This window comes from Euleptes europaea, chromosome 6 (genome assembly GCF_029931775.1).
Source record: "Euleptes europaea isolate rEulEur1 chromosome 6, rEulEur1.hap1, whole genome shotgun sequence".
NCBI classification, from domain to species: Eukaryota; Metazoa; Chordata; class Lepidosauria; order Squamata; family Sphaerodactylidae; genus Euleptes; species Euleptes europaea.
In genome coordinates, this window is record NC_079317.1 from 48,172,185 (window position 1) to 48,196,531 (window position 24,347).

Genomic DNA, 24,347 nt, shown 5'->3' on the forward strand with positions numbered 1-24,347 from the left:
CTTCTGCAGTGTAGTGTGTATGTTATACATTTTCATTTGCTAATGCCAGTAACAGTGAATAGCACAGTTGTATTCAGATTAAAATGTTCGCTTCTAGCATTTGGGGAAGAACACAGCAAAGAAATGTACAGAGTTAGCCCTTAACTTGCTATAGGAAGAAAATAATCTGTATTTGGAACTGTATTTAAAATAATCACTGCTACTAAGGACAGGCTTAATTGTTACTTCAACCAAATTCCTGGTCTGGAAAATTAATTTAAAATAGCCTCAAGATACTAGGAATTATAGAACATTAAATTATGGCCTTGACTCATCTCATCTATAGCAGCAAGGGTTTTAGTGCTCACACATCAGAAATAAAGCCTTCCTGGCTGTTCTCAGGCCTTATGAAAATAAAAAAGAAACAGTTGTTTGTGTCAGGTTAAGAGAACACTTTAAGGGGGTTACTAGTACTGTACCATTATTTTTAAAGAAAAGGCTTAAAATTCAGAAAATTATGTGTGTTTACAACACACCTACCTCATAAAGTATAAATATATTTAATAGCTGCTTATATCCTTTATGCAGGTTTCTTTAAGTACCACAGAGACAGCTCTTGCTCTAAATAGATATATTTGCACAGCTGTGTTTCCATTGCTCACAAGGTGTGCTGCTCTGTTTTCGGGAACTGAGCATTATGTCTCTCTGATTGATTCCACACTTCATACAATGTATCGACTCTCCAAAGGACGATCCCTTACGAAAGCACAAAGAGACACTATTGAAGAATGCTTGCTTGCTATCTGCCAGTAAGTATTATACAAATGTTCTGTTTTATATCAATTTCACATTTACTTTGCAGGGGTTTATAGGTTTACCTTCCTGAAGATTTGCACTTTATTTATTTTTTTAGCACTTTGTTATTCCCATCCTTTACATGAGTAAAGCATCTCTTTCTGAAACCCTTTAAAAATATCTGAGTTTGGAAAAGTGGCCATTTTACCAAAGCCCAATACCTCTTCCTGAAATGGCATTGTCTTTTGTTGAACTAGGGGACAAAATGCAAAATTATGCAAAATGCAATGGACATTTGAAGGGATAGGATTTGAAAGGTTTGTAATCTGAAGGGATAGGATTGATGTGATTAAGATCATGTGTACACTGCAGAGGATACATTGGCTGTTTTATGTAGCCCACTGTGAGCCACTATATATCTTTCCTTTTGTTAGATTCTGGGCAAATCAGAAAAGAGTGTATGAAACATATTTTCTTCTGCCCTGGTGAAGACAGGCAAACTAAGAATCTTCCTGTCTCAGCATTCTCAAAATCATGACTTTTTAAATAGAATGTTTCCAGTTTTTCATGACTGAATAGATCCTAATCACTCTCCTATTTTCCTTTTGGATAATCTGTTTTACTTCCGCTGAGTGGCTTGCATTCCAATCATTTCTGTAATTGCCTTGCAGCTTCATCAAAATATATGCAGAATGCTAACTGAGAATTTCTTTTTCAATTGCAGTCATTTACGGCCTTCTATGTTACAGCAGCTATTGCGACGGCTAGTTTTTGATGTACCCTTACTTAATGAATACTGTAAAATGCCACTTAAGGTAAATATTTGCATTAGTGCTAATTACGCTAAATTTATAAGTAATTGGAGGACTTCCCCCCCTTTTCTTTCTTTTTAAGGTTGTGTGCCATCTTCTACAATGATCAAATGTACATCTTCCATCATTTTCTTTTTAGTTCAAGATTGAAGGATACTTCAATAGATGAAGAACTTTATTGAAAGCATAATTTGGTACACAATTTACCATCACATTATAAATAAAAATAACATAAATCAGAAATTTTTTGTTGTTGAAAGGGGATAGTACTAGTCCTGGGGATAAAATGATTCTTTAAACTAGGGCCTAATAAAGATAATGTGAAAAGGATAAGCAATTCCCAATTTGTGGATCTGGTGAATTTTGTTTAGTCCTTAGCAATTATACAGGAAAATAATGTTGTAACTGTTGTCTGTGTTATTTACCTAGTAATAATTATAGTAATCCTAGTAATAAGGATTATGTTATTTTATAGTGCTTAGAAGTATGCTAGATGTTTTTTTTACAAAAGATAAAGTAAGCCAGTCTCTACCCAATGTGGTCTGCAACTCAGTATGGTTTGCAGCCAAACAAAAATGAACAAATAAATAAAAAGTAAAGCTGCACCAGTGGGGACAATTTACTATTTTGTTTTTCTCTTCTATAGAATATAGTTTGTTATAGTATTCCTCCTTTTACAATGTATTTTTCCTGTCATCCATAGCTTCTAACAAATCATTATGAGCAATGCTGGAAATACTACTGCTTGCCTTCAGGATGGGGAAATTATGGGACTGCAGCTGAAGAAGAGTTACATTTAACTGAGAAACTTTTCTGGGGAATATTTGATTCCCTGTCCCATAAGGTAAAGATAGCAATCAAGATTAAGGTTTGCAAGAGACCCTATGAAAAATACCTGTGCTGCTATAAGCTACCCAAATTGCTTGTCTAAATTCTGCTTCTACTTAATACTGTAAAGACTGGCAATGAATGCACCTAGCCAAACCCAAATGTCCTGCTTAAACACTAAGGACTCTGTTCAGACAAGATCCTCAAGGACCCATTGACATAGTAGGAAAAATAACATTTGAATTGGGACAAATTTCTCACACTGTCAGATAAACAGTGATAAGATGCAGACATTGCTGATTCTAATCAGATTCAGCCAACATAAAAACATAGGCCTGGGAAGCAATTGTGTGTGTGCTGCATTGGAATCATGGATTTTAGATTTGCTTTTAATTAACTTAAAATCATAATTTTAATGGACTGAGCACTCATGGGTTGCAACGTGAAATTCAAACTCAAATGAATTATCTGTGTATTCTGCAAATGGATTCCTGAAATACAACAATTCCATTCACTATTTATTCTTTTCTTGCTAAGATGAACTCGTAGAAAGACTATGGAAATGAGTGTAGAATGTGGTAGTTAAAGTCTTATGTGATCCTTAGGTTGAAGTCTTATGTTGAGGATGGGTAGCATTTTTGTTAAGTTCAAATGGAAAAAATGTACGTCTTAAAGATAAAACTACAATACCTATGCCCTGCTATGTTTAGATAGTAGAGAAGTTATAGCAAAAGATAAGTTATAGCAAAAGATATTTTCAGAGCTGAGGGAGTGAAGTGAAATTTTGTTTAGGATTACACAGTGAGATTACTTTGTTTTCATTTTTATTTGCCTCATGGAAGCCCCAGTGTTGAAGAGTCAAAGGAAGTCACAGTGAAAACTTCCTCTACAGAATCAGAGGGGTATCTTTTATTAAACAAAAATTTAGAAAAGATTTTGCCATAGTCTCTATATATCAGCACATCATATCTTTAAGATTGAGTAAGACCATGCCAAATACATTCAGGGTTTTTTTTAAAGCACTAATTTCATGGAGCAGAAATATTTCTAAAAAGGCACCTACACTGAGTGAATTTTTACCTTTCTTTGGTCCCATTTGCTGCCATTATTTCCCTGATAGGCTGCTCTTTAGCACCGTTTTTTTTCTCATTGGCTATTTTTTTCTTGGGAACAGTCATATGGGCAACCAACTGGGATCATGTAGAGAATAGGATAAGAGTAGGACACTGCATAATCAGTCAGGCTTAAGCTCATGTTGAATTCAATGAAGGCAGATGAAGCCAATAGAGGCAATGTGCCCTATCAATAGTTACATGGGTAATCCCAGCCATTCAGGGATTATGTACCGAACAGAATGTCATCACTGTAGTACATAGACAATTACATCTGGCTCCATAGTGACACCACTAGGCAAACAGCCAATTTACAGTGAAAACATTGCTTCTTGAATTGGCAAATACAGTTATGTCCTTTTGCAGTAATCATTAAAGAAAATTGCCACAAAACTGCTGATGCTGCTGAAAATGTTTGTGAAAAAGCACTCCCCTTTTCAGCTCAGTCTTAGCTTTAAAACTTGTTTCTGTAACAAATTGTGTGGCTATTGTGAATAGAGCCCTTGAACAACTATTTCCTCACAAAAAGGATGATGTGTGAATATGGTCCTTTATGCTGGCTTGATTCTCCGCTAGGGGCATGTGTCATTTAATATTTGCTTCTTCATTTAACCGCATCTACTAATGCTGCTTCCATATGGCTGTGTTGCCTGAACTAATACTTTGCATGTTTTTCTATTGGACTTTCCAACCAGTTCCTATCTCTCCTGCAGAAGTATGATCCAGAGCTCTTCCGAATGGCCTTACCTTGTTTAAGTGCTATAGCTGGAGCTTTGCCACCAGACTATTTAGACACTCGAATTACCTCAACTTTAGAAAAGCAGACTTCAGTAGATGCTGAAGGAAACTTTGATCCTAAACCTATCAGCACAGTGAAGTGAGTCATGACAACCTTATTCTTAATAACTAATGTGAGAGCTTTATTCCAACCTGCTTGGGTCCTTGCTGTCTCTGTAGCAAAAAGTGGCATTATACAAAATCAGAGCATTCTAAAAGACTGATTCTCATGAGTTAACCCATATCATGTTTTTCTGTTTAGTTCAGTGTTGCACTAACCAATGAATAATGTGGGGAACGGATGTTCATCTTTGTGGTTTTGGTGCACATGGGACTGTGTATGCGTGTAGTCCTGCCACAGAAGTACTGATTTAAAAAGCTTTTTCTTTCTAGCATTTCCCTAGTGTTAGGAGTGTTCCTTCTCCCCTGCCCAGGTCAGTCTTTCCCTCCTAAACGAACATGTGACCAAGGGGAGGTAGAGCGCTCCTTCCTTCAGTGCTTCCTTTGCCACTGCAAAGGTAGGACATTCTTCTTTCCTTCTCCTCTGAGGTGGATTTGACCTTTTTCTCATAAAGAAAAGAAGAGGGAGAGAAGGGTTTTGTCTAAGCAGCTTGTCCTTTCTCTTGTCGGTAAAAAAAAAGAAAAGAGTAATAAAACAGTTTCTTTGTTTAATGTTCACCACAGCCCTGTTCCAGAAATGTACTGAATGCGGTACCAACATGACACAAACAGATGATCACACCCTTTGCCTGTTATGCTTGGGTGAATCCCATAATGTTACTGCCTGCAATGTGTGCAAATAGCTTACCTCGAAGGGGCAACATGAATGGGCCACCTAGTTGAAAGTGACTTTATGGAAGAAAGCATTGATGGCCCCCAAAGTTCAGCTGCTTTGCCCTGCTGAGGGCAAGAAATGGGTCTGTACTCGGTATCATCAGTGTCTTTGGCTTCTTCCTCAGTTCCAACCCCCTGGCATACCCATAGTTCTGAGAAACACCTCTTTACTCCCTCTGAAAAAGTAGATGTTGAAGCGAAAGCATACCTCTAATCTGGCTACCTTGTTGCCGCCATTAAGGGAATCCATCCCTGAACCCAATGTCCTCCACCCCCCTCCTGGCACTCCAGGGCCTCATACAGAATGTGTCGAGAGCCTTTGAAATGTGGTGTTGGAGGAGAGTGTAATGGATACCGTGGACTGCCCCCCCCCCAAAAAAAAACCAAATCAGTGGGTTATAGATCAAATCAAGCCTGAACTGACCCTAGAAGCTAAAGTAACTAAACTGAGGCTATCTTACTTTGGTTACATTATGAGAAGACAAGAGTCATTGGAAAAGACAATCAATCTAGGAAAAGTTGAAGGCAGCAGGAAAAGAGGAAGACCCAATAAGAGATGGATTGACTCTATAAAGGAAACCACAGCCCTCAATTTGTAAGACCTGAGCACGGCTGTTAAAGATAGGATGTTTTGGAGGACATTGATTCAAAGGGTCTCCATGAGTCGGAAGCGACTTGATGTCACTTAACACGTACAGAGTGCCTTCTTGATTCCAAGGATGAGGTAGAGGAAATTAGGGCTCTGTTGCCTCTGGGACCTAAACCTAAAAATATGAGGCTTATACAGGATCCTCTTGTTCTCATTGCTATGTTCTAGCAACCACCTTGATAACCTTGCCCTCTGACATCTATGTACAGCCCTCAATGGGGCACTCCAAGTACCCAGCAGATGTGATTCTAGCCTATGGTTCTGAGGCCACTAGTTGTAGACTTTGATCTGGTAGGCACCCAGTCAGCACTGAGTGCCCTACCTGCACTCCTGCTGCTGGATGGTTCCGAATCCAAAGGACAATTTTCCATGTCACTCTGATGCCTCAGATATCTCCTCTGATCCATCACCAGAGCAGAAAGTGAGGGATCCAACTCCAGTTGACCAGAATGGCCAAGGCTCTGCAATTTAAAATAGTTTGCTCAGATGTGAAGGTGTAGGATCTGATACTTCAGATTGCCTATTCTAGCTTGTCAGGGCAGATCACTCTACCCATTCTTCAAGGCCTGCTTGAGACTGCCAAGGCCATAGGACCAGGAATAGGAGCATGCCTATTATATTAGGTGCTGTGGAACATCGGCACGATAATGCTGCTGCAGTCGCCTTACTTGTAGACTTCCCAGAAGCACCTGGTTGGCCACCATGTGAACAGACAGCTGGACTTGATGGGCCTTGGTCTGATTCAGAATAGCTTTTCTTATGTTCAGGCCAGCACTGGTGGAAGGTTTGGCCCACAAGCGTGATAACATGGACAGGGTGCAACATGAACTTTGTGAATTCCTTTTTCAAGAACCTACCTGTAGAGGTTATGCCTGCAATACATAGGGCAGGGCTGCATTCCTCCCCATTAGATAAAGATGAGAAGAAGTTGGATAGTATAGGTAGAGGGATGGGATCTACTCATCAAAAGTGCAAGCCTTTAGGGTGTCTAACTACTGTGCATTCATGCCCGGATATAAGTTATTCCTTTGAGATCACCTCTCCTCCTATCTGTATACCCTCCCTGAGGACAAAAAGTCATTAGTCAGGGTGGCTCATGCTAAGGGTATGAGGCTCAGTAAGCAGCAGATTAACATGGCAAGACATGCCACTGACTGCGCCAACCAGGCTATGGCCTCGACAATGTTGCTCTGGCGCCACTCGTGGTTGTGCATCACTGCTCTGCCCCAAGAAACAAGGGTGAAAGTGGAGGTCCTCCCTTTCAAAGGAAAAGAGCTCTTAGTGCACAGACTGATGGGTTCTTGGACAGAATGAGGAAAAATAATTTCACAGCAAAAACCTTGGGCATCACTAGGAAGTTGGCCTCTTATAAACCAGGGTACTTCCCAAGGTGTTACCAACACCCAACCCCTCAACATTCTTACACATGAAGCCAGCTGGGTGACCTTGGGCTAATCACACTCTCTCAGTCCCATCTGCCTCACAGGATGTCTGTTGTGGGGAGGCAAAGGGAAGGTGATTGTATGCCAGTTTGATTCTTTCTTAAGTGGCAGAGAAAGCCAGCATATAAAAACCAACTCTTCTTCTTCTCTCCAAGTTTTGCGGATAGGCTGTCTCTTTTTGCTGACGTCTGGAGGATTGTTGAGGCCTCTCAATAGTTTTGGTTACTTTTCAGATGTAAAGTTCCCTCCTCTAACCCTTTGCTTTATAGTCCTCCTGCTCCACCCTCACAACTGAGGGAAGAAGGGCACCTGTTGCTTCAAAAAGGGATAATTCAGCTGGTCCCTCAGGGTGACTTTCTCACAGGTTTCTATTCTTGCTTCCTCCTCATACATATAAAATGTTAAGAAAAGCATCCAATACTAGACCTTAGGGAGTTAAATAAGTATTTGAAAGGTTCCAGGTTTCAAATGATCACCCTGCCTGATTTCTTTATTTGTGGGGGTTGCTGGTTTGCCGTATTGGATCTCAAAGATGCATATTTCCACATCTCTTCACCCATAGTGCCGGAAGAACCTGCATTTCCAGTTCAGGACAGAGGCTTTCCAGTATACAGTATTATGTTTTGGTTTGGCAACAGCATTTAGGGTTTATCACAAAGTGTGCATCAGTGGTAGTAGCTCACTTATCTCCAAGGATGCATGGTTTATCCGTATTTGGTTGACTGTTTTTTGTAGCACAATCCGAAACATCCAACCTCTGCTGTACTATTCATAGGTCCTTTCCTGAGTTCTCTTCAGGGGAGAGGTTTTTTACCTGATGATAGGGTTCTGGCCATGTAGACATCAGTCAAGTATTTTCAAACAGTCAGGTGTCAGTCTGCCTTTGCCATACAGAGGTTATTGGGGCTCATGGCCACCACCACAGCAGCAATGGTCAGGTGCTTGAGTTGGTGGGCATCATGTACAAATTTGCTCCATGGGTGGTTCTTTGGCATTCAGCTTCATGACATTCAGGTCACTTCTGATGCATCACTGGTGCCCATTGTCTTTCCTTTTCTGTGAGTGGGAAATGATCTGAATGGGAACATGGCCTGCGCATTAATCTATTGGAGTTGAGGATGGTGAAATATGCCTTAGCTTCTTTTGTTACTTTTTTAAGGAGTAAGTGTGTGCAAATAACTACTGATAATACCACTGCAAAGTTTTACCTTAGTAAGCAAGGGGTACGGATTCCCTTCCCCTTTGCTTGGAAGCTTGTCACATATGGGAGTGGATGATTCCTAAGGTCTCTCACATACTATTCATATTACAGGGCAAGCCAACATCACTGCAGACACCCTCAGTAGAACCAGTTCCAACAACCACAAATGGACCCTGGCAGACAAATGCCTTCAACCTATTTTTGTCTCGAGGGGGGGTCCCAGAGGTGGACCTCTTTGCCTCTCACTACAATGCCAAATTGCACCATTTTAGCTCTTGGCCTGCTTCAGACCTGCAGTCTGTGGGGGATGTGTTCCAATTCATTTGGTGGGGCTCACGTTTTTATGCATTTCACCCCCATCCCCATCTTAACCAGGGTGGTGGCCCTGCTCGGAGAGTGGGTTTTTAAGGCTCTGACCTTCTAGGGTAGCACACATTTTTACCTCGGAATGTTAACCATGTACTTGTGCCTCTTAAGGATACTGTGAGGGTCTGTACGCCTTTGCCTTGTATGTTTCCCCCCCCCCTGGACTCGTAAAAGCAGTCCAGGCCTTTTGCCTTTCCTTGGTTCAGGCGCTGCGTCTGACAGGCCCCAGGTTGGAATGTCTCTTCCCTCTTCCCACGTCCACCTCCCTTGCTCTCACTGACTCCCTCCCACCAGCTATGGCCTTGGTGGGTAGATAGCACTAACAAGCTCCCTGAGGTCTTTGATGTTTTTGTACCATGCACAATTAACTCGTAGATTCCCATAACATACGTTTGACATCTGCTTCCCTGTAGGGGTTATAATTCTGTCTTTGTGAAGTCGTGAGCACTTGCAACTTTACCAGTGTAAGGCCTATACTTCTCTGAAGCTTCCAATAAAGTTCCTTGTTTCTGCATGACCGTCTGAGCAAGTGATTTTATGGAGTTTGCACAGGGAGGTTGGGAACCCTCACATTAAGTTGCAAGTCTTCTGCCTCGTTATCCTGCTCCTGTACCGTTCTTGGACAGCTATGGCAGGCAACGGGGATGACAACGACAAGAAGGACAGCGCCGTACCCAAACAGCCCGACCTGGCCCCTTCGGAAGGGAAGTCGACTGGGAAGACGCCCAGTGGAGCTGACTCGGGATCGGGTCTGGGTACAAAGCCCAAGCCTACCCACTTGAATACCTGGCTGGAATCTCCCCGGGGTTGGTCGCTCCCGCAGAGCGATGCGCGGTCACGACGGACTGCGGTTCACGGGTTTGAGTTCGAGGACGATCCCGCCCGAAAGGAAGCCCTGCTGCTTCACCAGATGGATGAGGAGTGGCAGCGTTGGCAGGAAGAGCGCCAGGAATTACTGAACCGAATGGATGCCATGAACGCGGTAATTCTGGACATGGCTCAAGCCATGGACGACCTGAAGGTTCAGGCTCCACCCGTGGCTCCGGCGGACGGAGGGCAGCAACCAGGCCCACCTGTGGCTCCCGAATCTCCCATCCGTCCTGCTCCACCAGCCCGCCGAGATCTGAAGATCACGTATGACGGGTCGAGTGACCAGCTGACGTTTTTTATGGTGCAAGTGGACATTTTTATGAGCGAACAGACCCGGACTTTCACCTCGGAAGAATCCCGGGTCCAATACGTGGCGTCCCTCCTGCAAGGTGAGGCGGCCGCCTGGATGGTACTGCAGTATGAGCTCTGCTCCCCGGTCTTGCGAAGTCTCAATGACTTCATGATCGCCCTTCAACACCGTTTCGAGGACCCGCATTTGGGTGAGCGAGCAAAAACTGCCTTGCTACAACTGCGCCAAGGGACTAAGTCTGTCACGCAGTATGCGAGCGAATTTCAGTCGCTCTCGAGTAAAATTTTGGACTGGAGTGAAGCTACCAGGGTGCAGTATTTCCGCGAAGGTTTGAACCCGGAATTGCAACACTGGGCTTTCATGCAAGGTAACCCTCCCGATGTTGAAGGGTGGGTTTGTCACGCCGCTGACATTGAGAACCGAAAGCAGCTGCTGCTCCTGTCCCGACAACGCACCGGACGGGAGACCAAGACCCATGGAGACAGGTCCGGTGGTCCGAAGGACTCTCGTCCCCCCTCGGGGGGAGGACCATCCGTGACCGAACGCCGCAAACGCTTTGAGAGCGGGGTCTGTCTCGTTTGCGGGGGGAAAGGACACTTTGCCTCTCAATGCCCTTCACGACCCGGACGTCCGGGACCGTCTCGTCCGGCAACGACCGAACCTGAGAAGCCCCCTCCCGAGGGGCAACCTTGCCGCCGGCGCGGCGCACCGAGCCGACGGGGCACACCCTCGGCCTTGCACGCACGCGCCGAGGTCGAAGCCTCGGGCTCTTCCGGCCCATCGGGGCCACGGATTACAAATGAAGCCTTTGACTCATCGGAGTCACGGATTACAAACACCGCGTCTGCGTCCTCCAGCGAGGAGGAGGACTGGGACATGCCGGCAAAAAACGCCGTCGGTCTGCTGTAAAGGGGGCTCCTCAGCAGACCGCTCCAAACGTTGTGCAAGGAGCTCCATTGATGGTAAGCGCTCAGGAAGACAATGTGTATGTAAAGGTCAATCTCTCATTGCCTAAAGGGGGGCCCATGTTAGAATTTACGGCCCTAGTTGACTCGGGTTGTGCCCGCACCCTGATAAGCGAAGAGGCTGCCCGACAATTGCGAGTTAAGCGAAAGTGGCTACCTGAACCTATCCACTTTTCCCAGATGGATGGCAGTGACTTTAAAAAAGGACCTGTAACTCACCGCACCGCCGCGGTCGTCATGGCCATAGGGGAGCATTGGGAACGACTTTATTTTACCATCACCCCCATCGCCGCACCCATTGTGTTAGGGATGAATTGGTTGCTGGGGCACAATCCCTCCATAGACTGGGTTGAGCGGACGCTCACCTTTCCCCACAACCCGTGTGAATTTCATGATAAAGACCGAGTACTTAGCACTCCCGCAGCCGCCCTCGTGGGGGCCCTTTCTATCGAGACTTCTCTGCCCCAGCTTCCCAGCGAGTATTCCCAGTTTGCCGATGTGTTTGACGCGCGGGAATGCGACGAATTGCCCCCCCACCGGGAGACGGACTGTGCTATTGAAATAGTAGGGGATGGCAAATTATCCAAAGGGAAGGTCTACCCCATGAGTCCTAATGAAAAGACGGTGTTGCGAGAATATTTGGACACCAATTTAGCGCGGGGCTTTATCCACCCGTCTAAGGCTCCATACTCGGCCCCCGCCTTCTTTGTCAAGAAAAAGACGGGAGACTTAAGACTGTGTATTGATTTCCGTAGACTGAATGCTGTCACTCAGTCTAATGCATACCCCTCCCTCTCATTCCAGACCTTCTCGCACAATTGAAAGAGGGCCGAATCTTCACCAAATTGGATTTGGTGGAGGCTTACCACCGAGTCCGCATACGAGAAGGGGACGAACCTAAGACTGCCTTCTCCAGTTGTTTTGGAATGTTTGAATATTTAGTGATGCCGTTCGGACTTTCGGGGGCTCCGAGTGTGTTCATGCAATTGATTAATGAAGTACTTCATGATTTATTGTTCCGCGGGGTGGTGGTTTTCTTGGACGATATCCTCATTTATACGAAAACCATGAAGGAGCACGTACAATTGGTGCGCGAAGTGCTGCAGCGGCTGCGCGAGCACAAACTGTTTGCTAAGGTTTCCAAATGTGATTTCCATCAACCCTCCATCACTTTCCTGGGCTATGTGATTTCCCATCAAGGCTTAGAGATGGATCCCGAGAAGGTTCGGGCGGTAATGGAGTGGGAACCCCCCACCACGCGCAGACATTTACAGCAGTTTTTGGGCTTTGCTAACTTTTACCGAAACTTCATCCCTAACTTTGCCCAGGTAGCGCTCCCTCTCACTTCGCTCCTGCGCACAAAAGGGAAAGGGGCAGGAGCCACCTTGCCCTCTGCTAGATTGCAATGGACTTCGGACTGCCAGAAGGCTTTCGATACGCTCAAGCTGCTTTTCTCGTCCGAACCCGTTCTCGCGCACCCTGATTGTGAAAAACCTTTCGTGGTCCAGGTCGATGCCTCTGACGTTGCCATGGGGGGGGGGGGGCCTCTTGCAACGGGACGAGAACGGTCAGCTGAAACCTTATGCCTATTTTTCTAAAAAATTCTCCCAATCCGAAATCAACTGGGCCATTTGGGAGAAGGAAGCCGCTGCTGTTAAACATGCCCTCACCATTTGGAGGCATTTTCTGGAAGGGGCAGAGATCCCTTTTGAGGTTTGCAGCGATCATAAGAACCTAGAGGCCTTAAAAGGGGCTAGAAAGCTCACCGCGAAACAGATTCGGTGGGCACAGTTTTTTGCCAAATTCCGCTTTGTCCTGAAACATGTGCCAGGGAAGGACAATGCATTAGCGGATGCTCTTTCTAGACTCCCCCAATACCGCAATGACTTTGACCGGCCGGTGGATTCCTTGTTTACCCCTGAACAGAGAGGGGAAGTCTCAGGACTTGCAGTAACCACCCGGTCCCAATCCCACTGCCAGGATGTTCCTCCCCTCAAGGGAATCCCGGAGGCTTTTCAACAGCGGCTCCGGGACGCTTCCATGAGGGAGGCGGATCAGCAGGTTCTCCCCGCACATCTCGACCAACAGGGCTCCTTGTGGTTGCAGGGGGGTAGGCTTTATGTCCCCGAAGTACTCCGAAAAGAGGTGCTGGGATGGTTCACGGGGCCAAACTTGCGGGGCATTTTGGATTTGTAAAGACTTTGCATTTATTGCGGCGTCAATTTTGGTGGCCAGGTATGAGAGCCGATGTGGAGTTGTACGTGCGCAGCTGCCCCGTCTGCGCCACTGCCAAAAAATGGATGGGAAAGCCCCCCAGACTCTTAAAGCCTCTGGAGACCCCGACCATGCCCTGGGAAGTGATCGCCATGGATTTTATCACTGATTTGCCTCCAAGTCGGGGGAAAACTGTACTGTAGGTGATAACTGACTTATTCTCTAAACAGGTTCACTTTGTTCCTTGTGCGGGGCTACCATCGGCCCAGAAGTTGGCTAAACTGTTTATTAATCACGTGGTGAAGCATCATTCGATCCCGAGGAAGGTCCTCTCCGACAGAGGGGCTCAATTCGTTGCCAAATTCTGGAGGGCCTTCCTGAAAGTCATAGGGGTGGAAGAGCAAGGTCTCTCTTCGGCCTACCACCCCCAGACCGACGGTCAGACCGAACATGTCAATGCTGTCTAAGGTGTTATGTTAATTACCACCAGGACCATTGGGTAGACCTACTGCCTTTTGCTGAATATGCCTATAATAATGCCCCCCATTCCTCCACAGGTTTCAGTCCTTTTCATGTGGTTTATGGAAAGGATTTTGGGCCCTTTGGTTCTCCTAACATCACTCCGGAACTTGAAGGGGTGCAGGAGGTCCAGGATTGGGTACAAGTAGTGCAGACCACTTGGCCCTGGCTGCAGAAAAACCTGGAAAGGGCCAAGCAGAAGTACAAAGACCAGGCCGATAAACATCGGTCTCCAGGGTGGGAACTCAAGGTGGGAGGGCAGGTTTACTTTTCCACAAAGAACCTACGTTCACTTCGGCCTTGCAAAAAGCTTAGTGACAAGTATGTAGGTCCTTTCCCCATCACCCGAGTGATCAATGACGTCACGGTAGAGTTGGAACTTCCCAAGTCTCTTCGAGGGGTGCATCCGGTGTTCCACATCAGCCTACTTAAACCGTACGTCGCTGCCCCTCAGTTCCACCCCCTCCCTAAGTCCGAAATTCCTACAGTTGTGGGGGGGGGGAAACGCATCTTGAAGTTTCTAAAGTGTTGGACTCTAAGCTGAAAAAGGAAAAACTGCTCTATTTGATCCGCTGGAAGCACCTGGGATCCGCCCATGATGAATGGGTGGCCGCTCCCCATGTGGCGGCTCCCCGCCTGGTTTGAGAGTTTCACTCTGCCTATCCGGACAAGCCTCGTCCGCCCGGACTCCGGGGAGGGGGGCCTTAAGGGGGGCAGAATGTGAGGGTCTGTACGCCTTTGCCTTGTATGTTCCCCCCCCCCCGGACTCGTAAAAGCAGTCCAGGCCTTTTGCCTTTCCTTGGTTCAGGCGCTGCATCTGACAGGCTCCAGGTTGGAATGTCTCTTGCCTCTTCCCACGTCCACCTCCCTTGCTCTCACTGACTCCCTCCCACCAGCTATGGCCTTGGTGGGTAGATAGCACTAACAAGCTCCCTGAGGTCTTTGATGTTTTTGTACCATGCACAATTATCTCGTAGATTCCCATAACATACGTTTGACATCTGCTTCCCTGTAGGGGTTATAATTCTGTCTTTGTGAAGTCGTGAGCACTTGCAACTTTACCAGTGTAAGGCCTATACTTCTCTGAAGCTTCCAATAAAGTTCCTTGTTTCTGCATGACCGTCTGAGCAAGTGATTTTATGGAGTTTGCACAGGGAGGTTGGGAACCCTCACAGATACAAATGAAGGAGATTTGCTCATTGGGTTCAAGAGTGGAGTATATTGTCATGGGTTTGTGACCTAGCTGATATTTTTTCTTACCTAATGGAGCTTAAGGATGGTGGCTTATCCTCTATAAAAGTTCACCTAGCTGTAGTGTCTAACTTCCATGATCAGGCCGACAGTGCTTCTGTTATTTCCAATGTTATGGCTCAATGGTTCCTAAACGTTTTGTATAATGTGTACCCTGCCATCCCCCCCTCCGATTCCACAGTGGAGTTTATCCCTGGTGTTATCTTCATTAATACAGGAACCTTTTGAACCCATGGCCATGTGTCATTTGTCTCCCAGTGGGTTGTGTCTACAATCAAATAAACATACTTCAGGTCTGGGACTCCTTGCCTTTTCCCAGTGAAGGCTGCTTCAGCAGGTCCCCAGAATCTTCTGCGGTGATTCTCAGCAAAATCTCCAATGCTGAGGTCCTGGTCCATGCCATCAACATTCATGAAGTGTTGCCACTTTAGTATGGCTAAAGGACTGGATAAACTTATCTAACTCGCGTTTGTTAGATCTTGAAGATTTTAACAATATAAGTGGATGGCATGGCTATTTGTGGTATGGTAAAATTAAGATACAAGCATCATTTCGTAACCATATAATCAGGTCCTCCTTATTTCATATCTGGATGAGATATAAACATATTCTTGAACCAGTAACACCGATGTGGATATCACCTCAAGAAATGTTGACATTACGCTCACTTAGAATGGACAAATTTATCACCTACCAAGAGTTAATTAACTGGGAAGGGGAAAAAAGCTCACTAAAAGACTTTCAGTTACTTAAAGACGATTTACAATGGCTTCAATATCATCAAATTAAATCAGTATTTACACAAGATATGAAGAATGGATTTTCTAAAGAAAAATCGCCTTTTCACAGGATGTTATTAGATAATAACACTCAACTGATCTCCAAAATGTACAATCTTCTTTTAACAATTTATTGTGAGCAAGAAACAATTAAACCAACAATGATTAATTGGGCTCAAACTGTGGGACATGATATTGCCTTAAACAAATGGGAAAGATTATGGACGAAAGACCTGAAAGGAATAAATGCGCAGTCAATTCGAGAAAATATATATAAAATGATGTATAGATGGCATTTAACACCTAAGAAGATTGCAAGGATTTATAAAGTGACATCCCCTAAATGTTGGAAATGTAATAAAGAAGTTGGTTCCTTTTATCATATGTGGTGGACTTGTGACAAAGCTAAGGATTTCTGGGACATGATTTATAATGAAATAAGACTAATAGTACAAAAAAACATACCCAAAACACCAGAAATGATGCTATTAAGTATGATACCTGATGACTTGTTAATACAAAGGACTTTTCTGATCTATGCGACAACAGCTGCAAGACTGCTCTATGCAGCAAAATGGAAAGGGGCAGACACTCCTGGGAAAAAAGACTGGATTGTGAAAATGTTTGAACTGGTGGAAATGGCAAAACTTACAGCTACTTTAAACCAAAAGGACAATCTTCAATTTATGGGGGAATGGGAGGCTTGGATGAAATATTGTGAATATGAACTAGGATTGGGGAAAATGGAAGAGTACCTTTTAATCTGATCTAGATGATATTGCTAACATAAAGAAGTGTAATTAACTATATTAATAGAATATTGTGATTGAAATTTAACTGAGATATAAGAATAATTAAGATCAGATCATATCACGATGGGATAGAATACTTTATTAAGAGGCGGACAGAGGTGATGGGGAAGTCAACAAATTTTCCTTTATTTTTTATTTTATTAAGTACTTAAATAGTTATAACAACATTACTTATGATTTAGTTTTTTATATTATTTTTATTGTTGTTTGTCAACATGGAAAATTTATATTATAAAAACCAATAAAAAATTTCAAAAAAAAAAATTCATGAAGTGTTACTCAATTAATGATTCCAGGAGCAAGGAAGATGTGGGAAGAGCAGTGCTGCTGGCATTATTCCACTAGCAGGCTCACACCCTCTACCACTCCAACAGGTGAGCTTGCTATTCTCCCATGTGGAACTGCACAGAAGCCACAAAGATGAAAACAGGGTTGCACTTACCTGTAACTATTGTTCATCAAGTCATCTTCTGTGCAGGCACACATTCCTCCCTACTTTCGTGGGCCGCTTCCCATGGTTTTCTCCTTTTAGTCACCACAGTGGAGAGGGAAATACTGAGGGAAGGAGCGCTCTGCCTCTCCTCCGCCCCCAGTCACATGTTGGTTTAGTCAGGAAAGGCCAACGCAGGCAAAGGAGGGGGAGCGCTCTTAGTGCTATGGAAAGTACTAGAAGAAAAGCTTTTTTAACTCAGTACTTCCATGTCAGGCCTGCATGCATGCATAGTCCCTTGGGTGCCTACACAGAAGACCACTTGATGAATAATGATTACAGGTAAGTGCAACCCCATTTGTTTTTGGTCCTCCTTGACAGCCATTGGGAGAGTGCTAATGTCTGAACTGAAGTGCTCACTCTCACCCCAGTGTAGAGCTATTGTTTCCCTGTCTGCTTCTTGTTACAAGTTACACAGAAATGTCATTATAATGGTGTGGTAGCTTTGTTTTATTCCTTGTAAGCAGAAATATAATAAGAAAACTTAGTGGTTTAGGTGTGTGTTAAACAAGAACAATGTGACTTATGAATCTTCCTATTTGTCTGTTTATTCACATGCTTAGCAGAAGCTAAAAGATACTGCTGTTTTATATTTGTAGCTTTACCCTTCCCGAAAAGCTGGAATATATCGTCAACAAGTATGCTGAACATACACATGACAAATGGGCTTGTGAGAAGGTATGGCTTATTATACTCCTGACAATTGACTGTCAGAAAAGGACAACTAAGAAACAATGAGAGTTGAACACAGGAAATCTGTTCAGTTTATCTACACAACAAATTTGTTTTTCAGAGTCATAGACTATAGCACCACATTCTTGTTATGGCTTATCACCTTTCTTTTTTTTCTGATCAGAACATACCTGTGGATTTTCCAGCAGCTGCTGAATGCAGCAGAAATTACTATAATTACATTAGAGTGCATAGATTTTGTTCATTGTTTTGTTTTGTTCTGACAGGAAATTTGATGGTCTTATGCTTGTCAGTATGACAGTTTAATGAGGTCACCCAGAGACCCACAAAAAAGAGTTCACAGAATTCAGTTTCTAGACTGCAGATACATGGGTTAAGGCAGCAATTAGAAACTCAGCAGTTTGACAAAGTTCTGCTGGGATTATGGAAAATGTGAAAATCATACGTTGACACGTGTACATGTACTTTCAGTTTATTTAGGACTCTCTCTACACATAGTCAGGGCACAGTTGAGCCACGAAATAATTCATGTGAATGTAATGGTTTCTTCATTCACTATATGGTAATAGCTTATAGCCAATTATACTGGCTCATGGATTGGACCTCACAGAGCAGAACTTTTCCTCTTGCTCCTCTTGCAGCTCATTGATTCTTCCAAATTCTTCCATGGGAGAGAGATCAGCAGAGAGGAGAAATGGTCAAAAATCCCACTTCCTTCTAATAACAGAAAGGCCCTTCCACCACTAAAAACAAGCAGTAGAATATAGCCCTCTTAAAAAAAACTCTACCAGTTTTCAAAAAGTATGTGTCCTATGGTGTTAAACCAAAGTATGATACTGACAGTCTTTTCTTGTTAGTTCCCAATATGTAGAAATCACATGTTGCCCACACACACATATTGATATGATCTCTGAACATGAAGTCTCTGCTTCTGGATGTTAATAATCTATAGGCCATTTCATCTATTCTTTTTTTCCTTTTGAATTTTTTTTTTTATAAGAGCAGCAATTGCAACTATCCTATGAAGTTAACTCCATAAGCTAATGTGCACTGTTTGGTTTGTTTGTTTTCAGAGTAATAATGGATGGAAGTATGCTGCTTCACTAGATGAAATTATGAAGACACATCCTTTAATAAGGCCTTTTAAAACATTAATTGAAAAGGTAATAAAGAAAAGCCTGAGCTGATTGATTCACTGAAATAGCAAGTTTCATGCAGCTTTTCATGAATACTGTTTCAATGTAATCCTAATAACAGAGTTAATCTTTTTACACTGTAATTCTGTGTGCAGTTTACAGTGCAGTTATTTGCAGAGTTATTCCCGGCTCAGCCCAGTTAAATCAGTGGGTTTAGACTGGAGGAACTTTGCCTAGGATTTGCACTACTTAGGTCACTGAACTTAGAGTGATTTCACAGCATCACTTTGTTTTTGTTCGTACGAACGTAATAATCTTTTACCTGACCTGCAAGATCCATCAGCCTACCATGTTCTGTCCTCCCAGCATATTATCAATAAATTTACATTGAAGGGGAACTAAATCCCAGTTATAACATTATTGGGGGAAATGCACTTTAGAGTGGCAAACAAGACTGTGGTTGGAAACCATGCCTTTGTTAAGTGGATTGCAGGCTGATACTCGCGGATTCTAGTTTTTCGTTAGTGAGAGCCAAGAGTTAAAAGATAGTCCCCTGATAAGTAGGGAATCTCTCTTAAATATATGTAGAAAGAGCCATCAGAGCTTGGAGAAGGCAAGAGGAGGAGAGGAGGAAGAGACAGCAAAAAATAGCAGTTTGAAAGGGGGCAGGGAAAAACTAGGTCCAAATGTTTTGGAAAGCCCCAAGTTTTCTGCTAAGTGAACAAGGATCCTTGGGCTCATGTACTCTCTCCTTGCACGCAGCCAGTTAATTAGGTATTTCCAGGTTCACAGCTAGCCATAGTTTGATGTTACATCCACACCAGATATCATTTAGTTGAGTTCTTCCCCCAGTCCAAAAGAACACACAGAGTTTTAGAGTGGTGAGAGATCTGTAACCTGCTTGTATACTTTTTTGCCCATGGTACCAAGATAGAACTGCTTATGCAATCCAGGCAGTTGAATGCGATGAATCTGTATGGATTACTCTTCACTTGATCTGGATCAGAATGTACAATGTGTACAGACTTATATATATTGTAAGATGTATATTGCAAAATCACACTTAGAAAAAGATTTAAGTTATAAAAATGCAACTAAATTATGTGTAACAAAAGTTTGAGGGCTGTCCTTAGGTGCATCTTTCTACAGCCAATTAATTTCTGAATTGCCATGCTGGCCATTGTGGGGGAAAATCTCTTTAGGCTTTTTTTAGTTGAATAATTATAAGTTTTCAATAAACTTCTTTTTTTTTTTTTAAGGAAAAGGAAATATATCGATGGCCTGCCAGAGAATCTCTTAAAACTATGTTAGCAATGGGCTGGAGTCTAGAAAGGACCAAAGAAGATTTGATGGTACAGCAACGGGAAAATGATAAGCTCCGCACAATATCACAGTCCAGTCAAGTAAGCACACATGTTGTTTTTTTCAAATATAGAAGTACATGTTGGTTTTCCCATATTTGTTCTGTGATTAAGTTACAGATAATTCCCTTGGTGTTATTTGGTTCCTTTTAAGGAATTAGAGCATGGTTAGCTAATCTTCTAAATAGCCTCAAAAACATTGTAATCATGGCTCATCATGCCGTGGAAATACTTTAATAAAGTAGATTGAGCCAGGAGGTGAAGAGTTGAGAACTTAATACATGTTTTATTAATAAGCTGATGCATGATCAGTCATCCTGAAGAAGAAGGATTCCAGGGAAGGTTAGTTTAACTTCTATTTAATTCAAACCCAAAGAGGGATCTCAAAAGAAATATTTTTTTCAATTGATGAATTGAGGGTGTTCAAGTCTTTGACAGTGTGATCCCACCTTGTGATGCTTATATTAATGAAATCAACAATAAGAAAACTTCAAATAACTTTTTTCCTTTTCCATATATGTGTGTGTGTGTGTGTTAAGTGCCGTCGTTTCCGACTGTATATATAAGACATTGTATCTAAAAAATTATTAAGTATATAGAACTGTAATTAACATGAAACAATTCAAGTGCCCATCTTGAGGCTGGATGTCCATCTGTCAGGAGTGTGGGATCCTGCATGGCGGGGGGGAGGGTTGGGGTCACTGGGGATGTGGAGGGGAGGTAGTTGTGAATTTCCTGCATTGTGCAGGGGGTTGGACTAGATGACCCTGGTGGTCCCTTCCAACTCTATGAGTCTATGATTCTATGCCCAAGCAGATCCAAAGTCTCACAGTCTCTTCTGACTTTAATCGGAGTTGAATGCACATAGTTCTGCTCTGCCTTGGTGTGTTGACTGCCCTCTTTCTTTCCAAATGTTTTTGGGGGAAAGCCCGGAGCAACTCCCAGCATCCGCTGCTGCGACTGGGCCCAGACTAGCTCTTGGTATCCACCAACAACTGGGCCCAGAGCAGCTCCCAGGCTCTACCACCACTGACTGGAGTGGCTCTTGGTGTCTGTAGCCAGACCCATAGTGGCTGCTGGGCTCCCAAGCTTCACCGCTGCCACTGGGCTACGCTGCAGCTGCTGCCAGGCTCCAGGACTCTGCCCCAGCTGCTGCCACTGAACCCCTCTCCAGCTTCCCAACAGTAAGAGCATTGTCTGCACATGTGTAGACAACACTTTAGTTAATTGGGAGGATTTTACTTAGGGGTTCCCCTCATTTGCAGAAAAAAATTGTTTTGGGTATATGTGGACCCAATCCATGGATTTAGATATTTGCAGATGGGGACTATACTTGGGAAATAGATATATAGGTGTAGTACAGACATTTAGATGCATTTGCATCACTAAAAAGTAGCTTGTAGATGGAATAAAGTAAATATTGTGTACTTATGGGAAAATAACAGCTAATAATTCATCTTTTTTTATCAATAGGGAAATGGATACAGCCCTGCTCCTCTTGATCTATCAAATGTTGTCCTGTCTAGGGAACTCCAGGTTTGTTTTGATATTCAAAAGTATATCACTTCGAAAACACCAATTGTTTTTTAGTAAGCACAACGTGAGAATGTGAATGAGTTGTCATGTAACAAAGGCAAAGGAGCCAAGGAGAAAATAGAGCCTGGAGCAAACTATACATAGGGCCTTGATATCAAAGGAACAACTTACTATTAATAAGAAGACAGTGAGCAGGAATGGGATGTTTGGGAGAACTTAATAGGGCAGTAGTTTTGGGGAGACTGTAACTGGGGAATTCTGCTCTTGTGGCTTCTGTTGTCATGGAAGTACTGTTACCTGGGACCCAAGGTTATAAGGGCCAGAAAGCAATCAATGTGAATTTCGCATACTGACTCAAACCAACCAGTCATTTTTTAGCTAGAGGCTCCCAATAAAAATGTAGAAATACATGAATAAACATTGGTTTATGGAACAAAATTGGTTGGATCTAGGGATGATCAATTACCTGCCAGTGTGGGTCACTTCCTGTTTGGCAGTATTGATTAGGCAGCCAATTACTCAGTGGGCTTTTTGGCTGTTCACAACCTTTTTGTGTTTGTTTGCAGGAACAGGCTACTTGCAGCCATCAGAAGCTGATCCCTAACTGATGTATGATCAACTGGGAGTCGGCTTCTGATTGCCTGCTGGGAAAATTTTCTGTGTACCCACTAAAGCAGGGATGGGGAACCTCAGGCCCGGGGGCTGTATGCGGCCCCCGAGGACATTTTTGTGGCCCTAGGGAGCTCTGGGGCCCCACTGCAGAGGCGCAGCATAGGGCGGCCCTCCCTGAGGGTGTTCCTGGGGCCACGGCTTGCAGGGGTGCTGCGGTGCCCTTTGGACCTCCTCTCGCCGACTGACAGCTGTTGGCCGGCGAGAGGAGGGGGAGGGACGCTTCCCCCAAGGTTGCCCCCTATAGCCGCAGCATGCAGGAACGCCAGGGCACACTGTAAGCCCCTTTTGCTGCCTGTTGGCTGTTGAGCAGCAAGGGGGGGAAGAGGCCCGCGGCTCCCGATGGCAGAGCATGCGCGCAGGAGCCAATCGGGCTTCAGGGGGCCTTTTGAGAACTCTGAGGCCGGGAAGGCATGGAGCCTTGGGCCAGGTTGCGTGGGGCTGGCGGGTGTGTGTGTGTGGGGGGGGGAAGCTTTTCTCTCTCCCTCTCTTTCTGTCTCTTTCTTTGTCTGTCTCCCTCAGTCCTTTTCTTTCTCCCCCTCTTTCCATTTCTTTCTCCCTCTCTCCCTTTTCCTCTTTCTCTGTTTCCCTTCCTTCCTCCCTTGCCGATCGACTGTGGGCTGTGCCTCCCTGGCGCCTGGATTGCTCGGGCCCACCGCTGGCTGCCCTCCCACCTGGGAGGGGGGAGGGCCAGGGGAGCCCTCCAGGCCTTCTCTGCATGGCCTCCCCTGGGGTTGCCAACCTCCAGGTGGTGGCCGGAGACCTGGCAACCCTAGTCTTTCCCCCCCCCACCGGGAGATCTACACCTGATATGGCCCCCGAATGATGTTATAAATGTGCAAATGGCCCTTGGCAGGAAAAAGGTTCCCCACCTCTGCACTAAAGTTTTGGGGAGAAGGAGGAATCAAGAATCAATTCTCAGCTTCTCATCTCCCATCCTGGAAACTTTGCTGAGATGCAACAAATTTAGCAGGGAGCGGTGATCAGAAGCTGTCAGTTTTTGCTCTAGAGAAAAGGAGATCACTGCTGTCCCCTCCAACCCAAGCTCCCAGTTTGGGGTGGGGAGAAAGAAACTGATTTCTCTTCTTCCTGTCCCAAGCTGCAGAAAACAGGAGATAAATGAGCTTTCTCCTCTTCTTTAGCAATGGGACTTCAGAAGTATTGCTAGTTTAGACGAGGAAGGAGAACTGAGCTCTTTTTCCTCTCCCTTTTGCAACTTCATACCATTTTGCTAAGGGTGGTTGTGGCTTAATATCTGATTCCCTGCTGATCCCCAATAAGCTGTGAGTTGGCTTCTGACCAAGAGAAAGCTGCAAATGTGTTTGGTGGCTGGTTGAGTTACTCGATGCATTTCAAACATATTCTTAATTGGCTCACAGTCTGATTGTGAGTATAGAATAGGGTAAGTATGACTGCTGAACAGGTTCATTAAGAAACTCACGGCATATCTAGTTGTATCCTAACTACCAACGCGGTAGGAATGCAGATCTTTGAAGTCTCCTCCAGCAGCCTCTTATGACCCCCAGAAACTAAATTCTGGGGTTGCAGGACTAGTGTGGATTAATAACCTCGTAGATTGAGGGACTGGAGTGGGGAGGAGGAAGGGGCAGAAAGACCACTATTTCCAGGGTTCAGATGGGACTACTGAGGTGGAAGAGAGGAGCATTGCAAAGATCCATATCCCTACCTCTGACAAAATGAGGTTAGACTCTTGAAAGCTTATACCCTGAAAATCTTGTTTGTCTCTAAGGTGCTACTAGACTCGAATCTAGCTGTTCTAGAAGCTGTTCTACTACTACCCTCTGAAGTGATTCCTGCCTTTGTTGGTAGTTAGAATTCAACTAGCTATGTAGGCATTTAATACTAGGTTTAATGCTAGATATTCTAGTTTTTTAAATACACATTTTTATTATATTTCTTATATTTCATACAACATCTATGTGTGTC

General features: G+C 44.1%; 1 protein-coding gene across 1 annotated transcript in view; it reads left to right on the forward strand.

The window, feature by feature from the left end:
• RYR3 (ryanodine receptor 3) overlaps nucleotides 1-24,347 on the forward strand; it is a 336,967-nt gene that overhangs the window by 200,533 nt on the left and 112,087 nt on the right. The window contains exons 48-55 of the mRNA XM_056852142.1: nucleotides 568-788; nucleotides 1,499-1,589; nucleotides 2,290-2,430; nucleotides 4,222-4,403; nucleotides 17,605-17,683; nucleotides 18,772-18,861; nucleotides 20,094-20,237; nucleotides 21,669-21,731. Of these exons, the coding sequence (XP_056708120.1) occupies nucleotides 568-788; nucleotides 1,499-1,589; nucleotides 2,290-2,430; nucleotides 4,222-4,403; nucleotides 17,605-17,683; nucleotides 18,772-18,861; nucleotides 20,094-20,237; nucleotides 21,669-21,731 (1,011 nt within the window). The remainder of the gene's footprint in view (nucleotides 1-567; nucleotides 789-1,498; nucleotides 1,590-2,289; nucleotides 2,431-4,221; nucleotides 4,404-17,604; nucleotides 17,684-18,771; nucleotides 18,862-20,093; nucleotides 20,238-21,668; nucleotides 21,732-24,347) is intronic.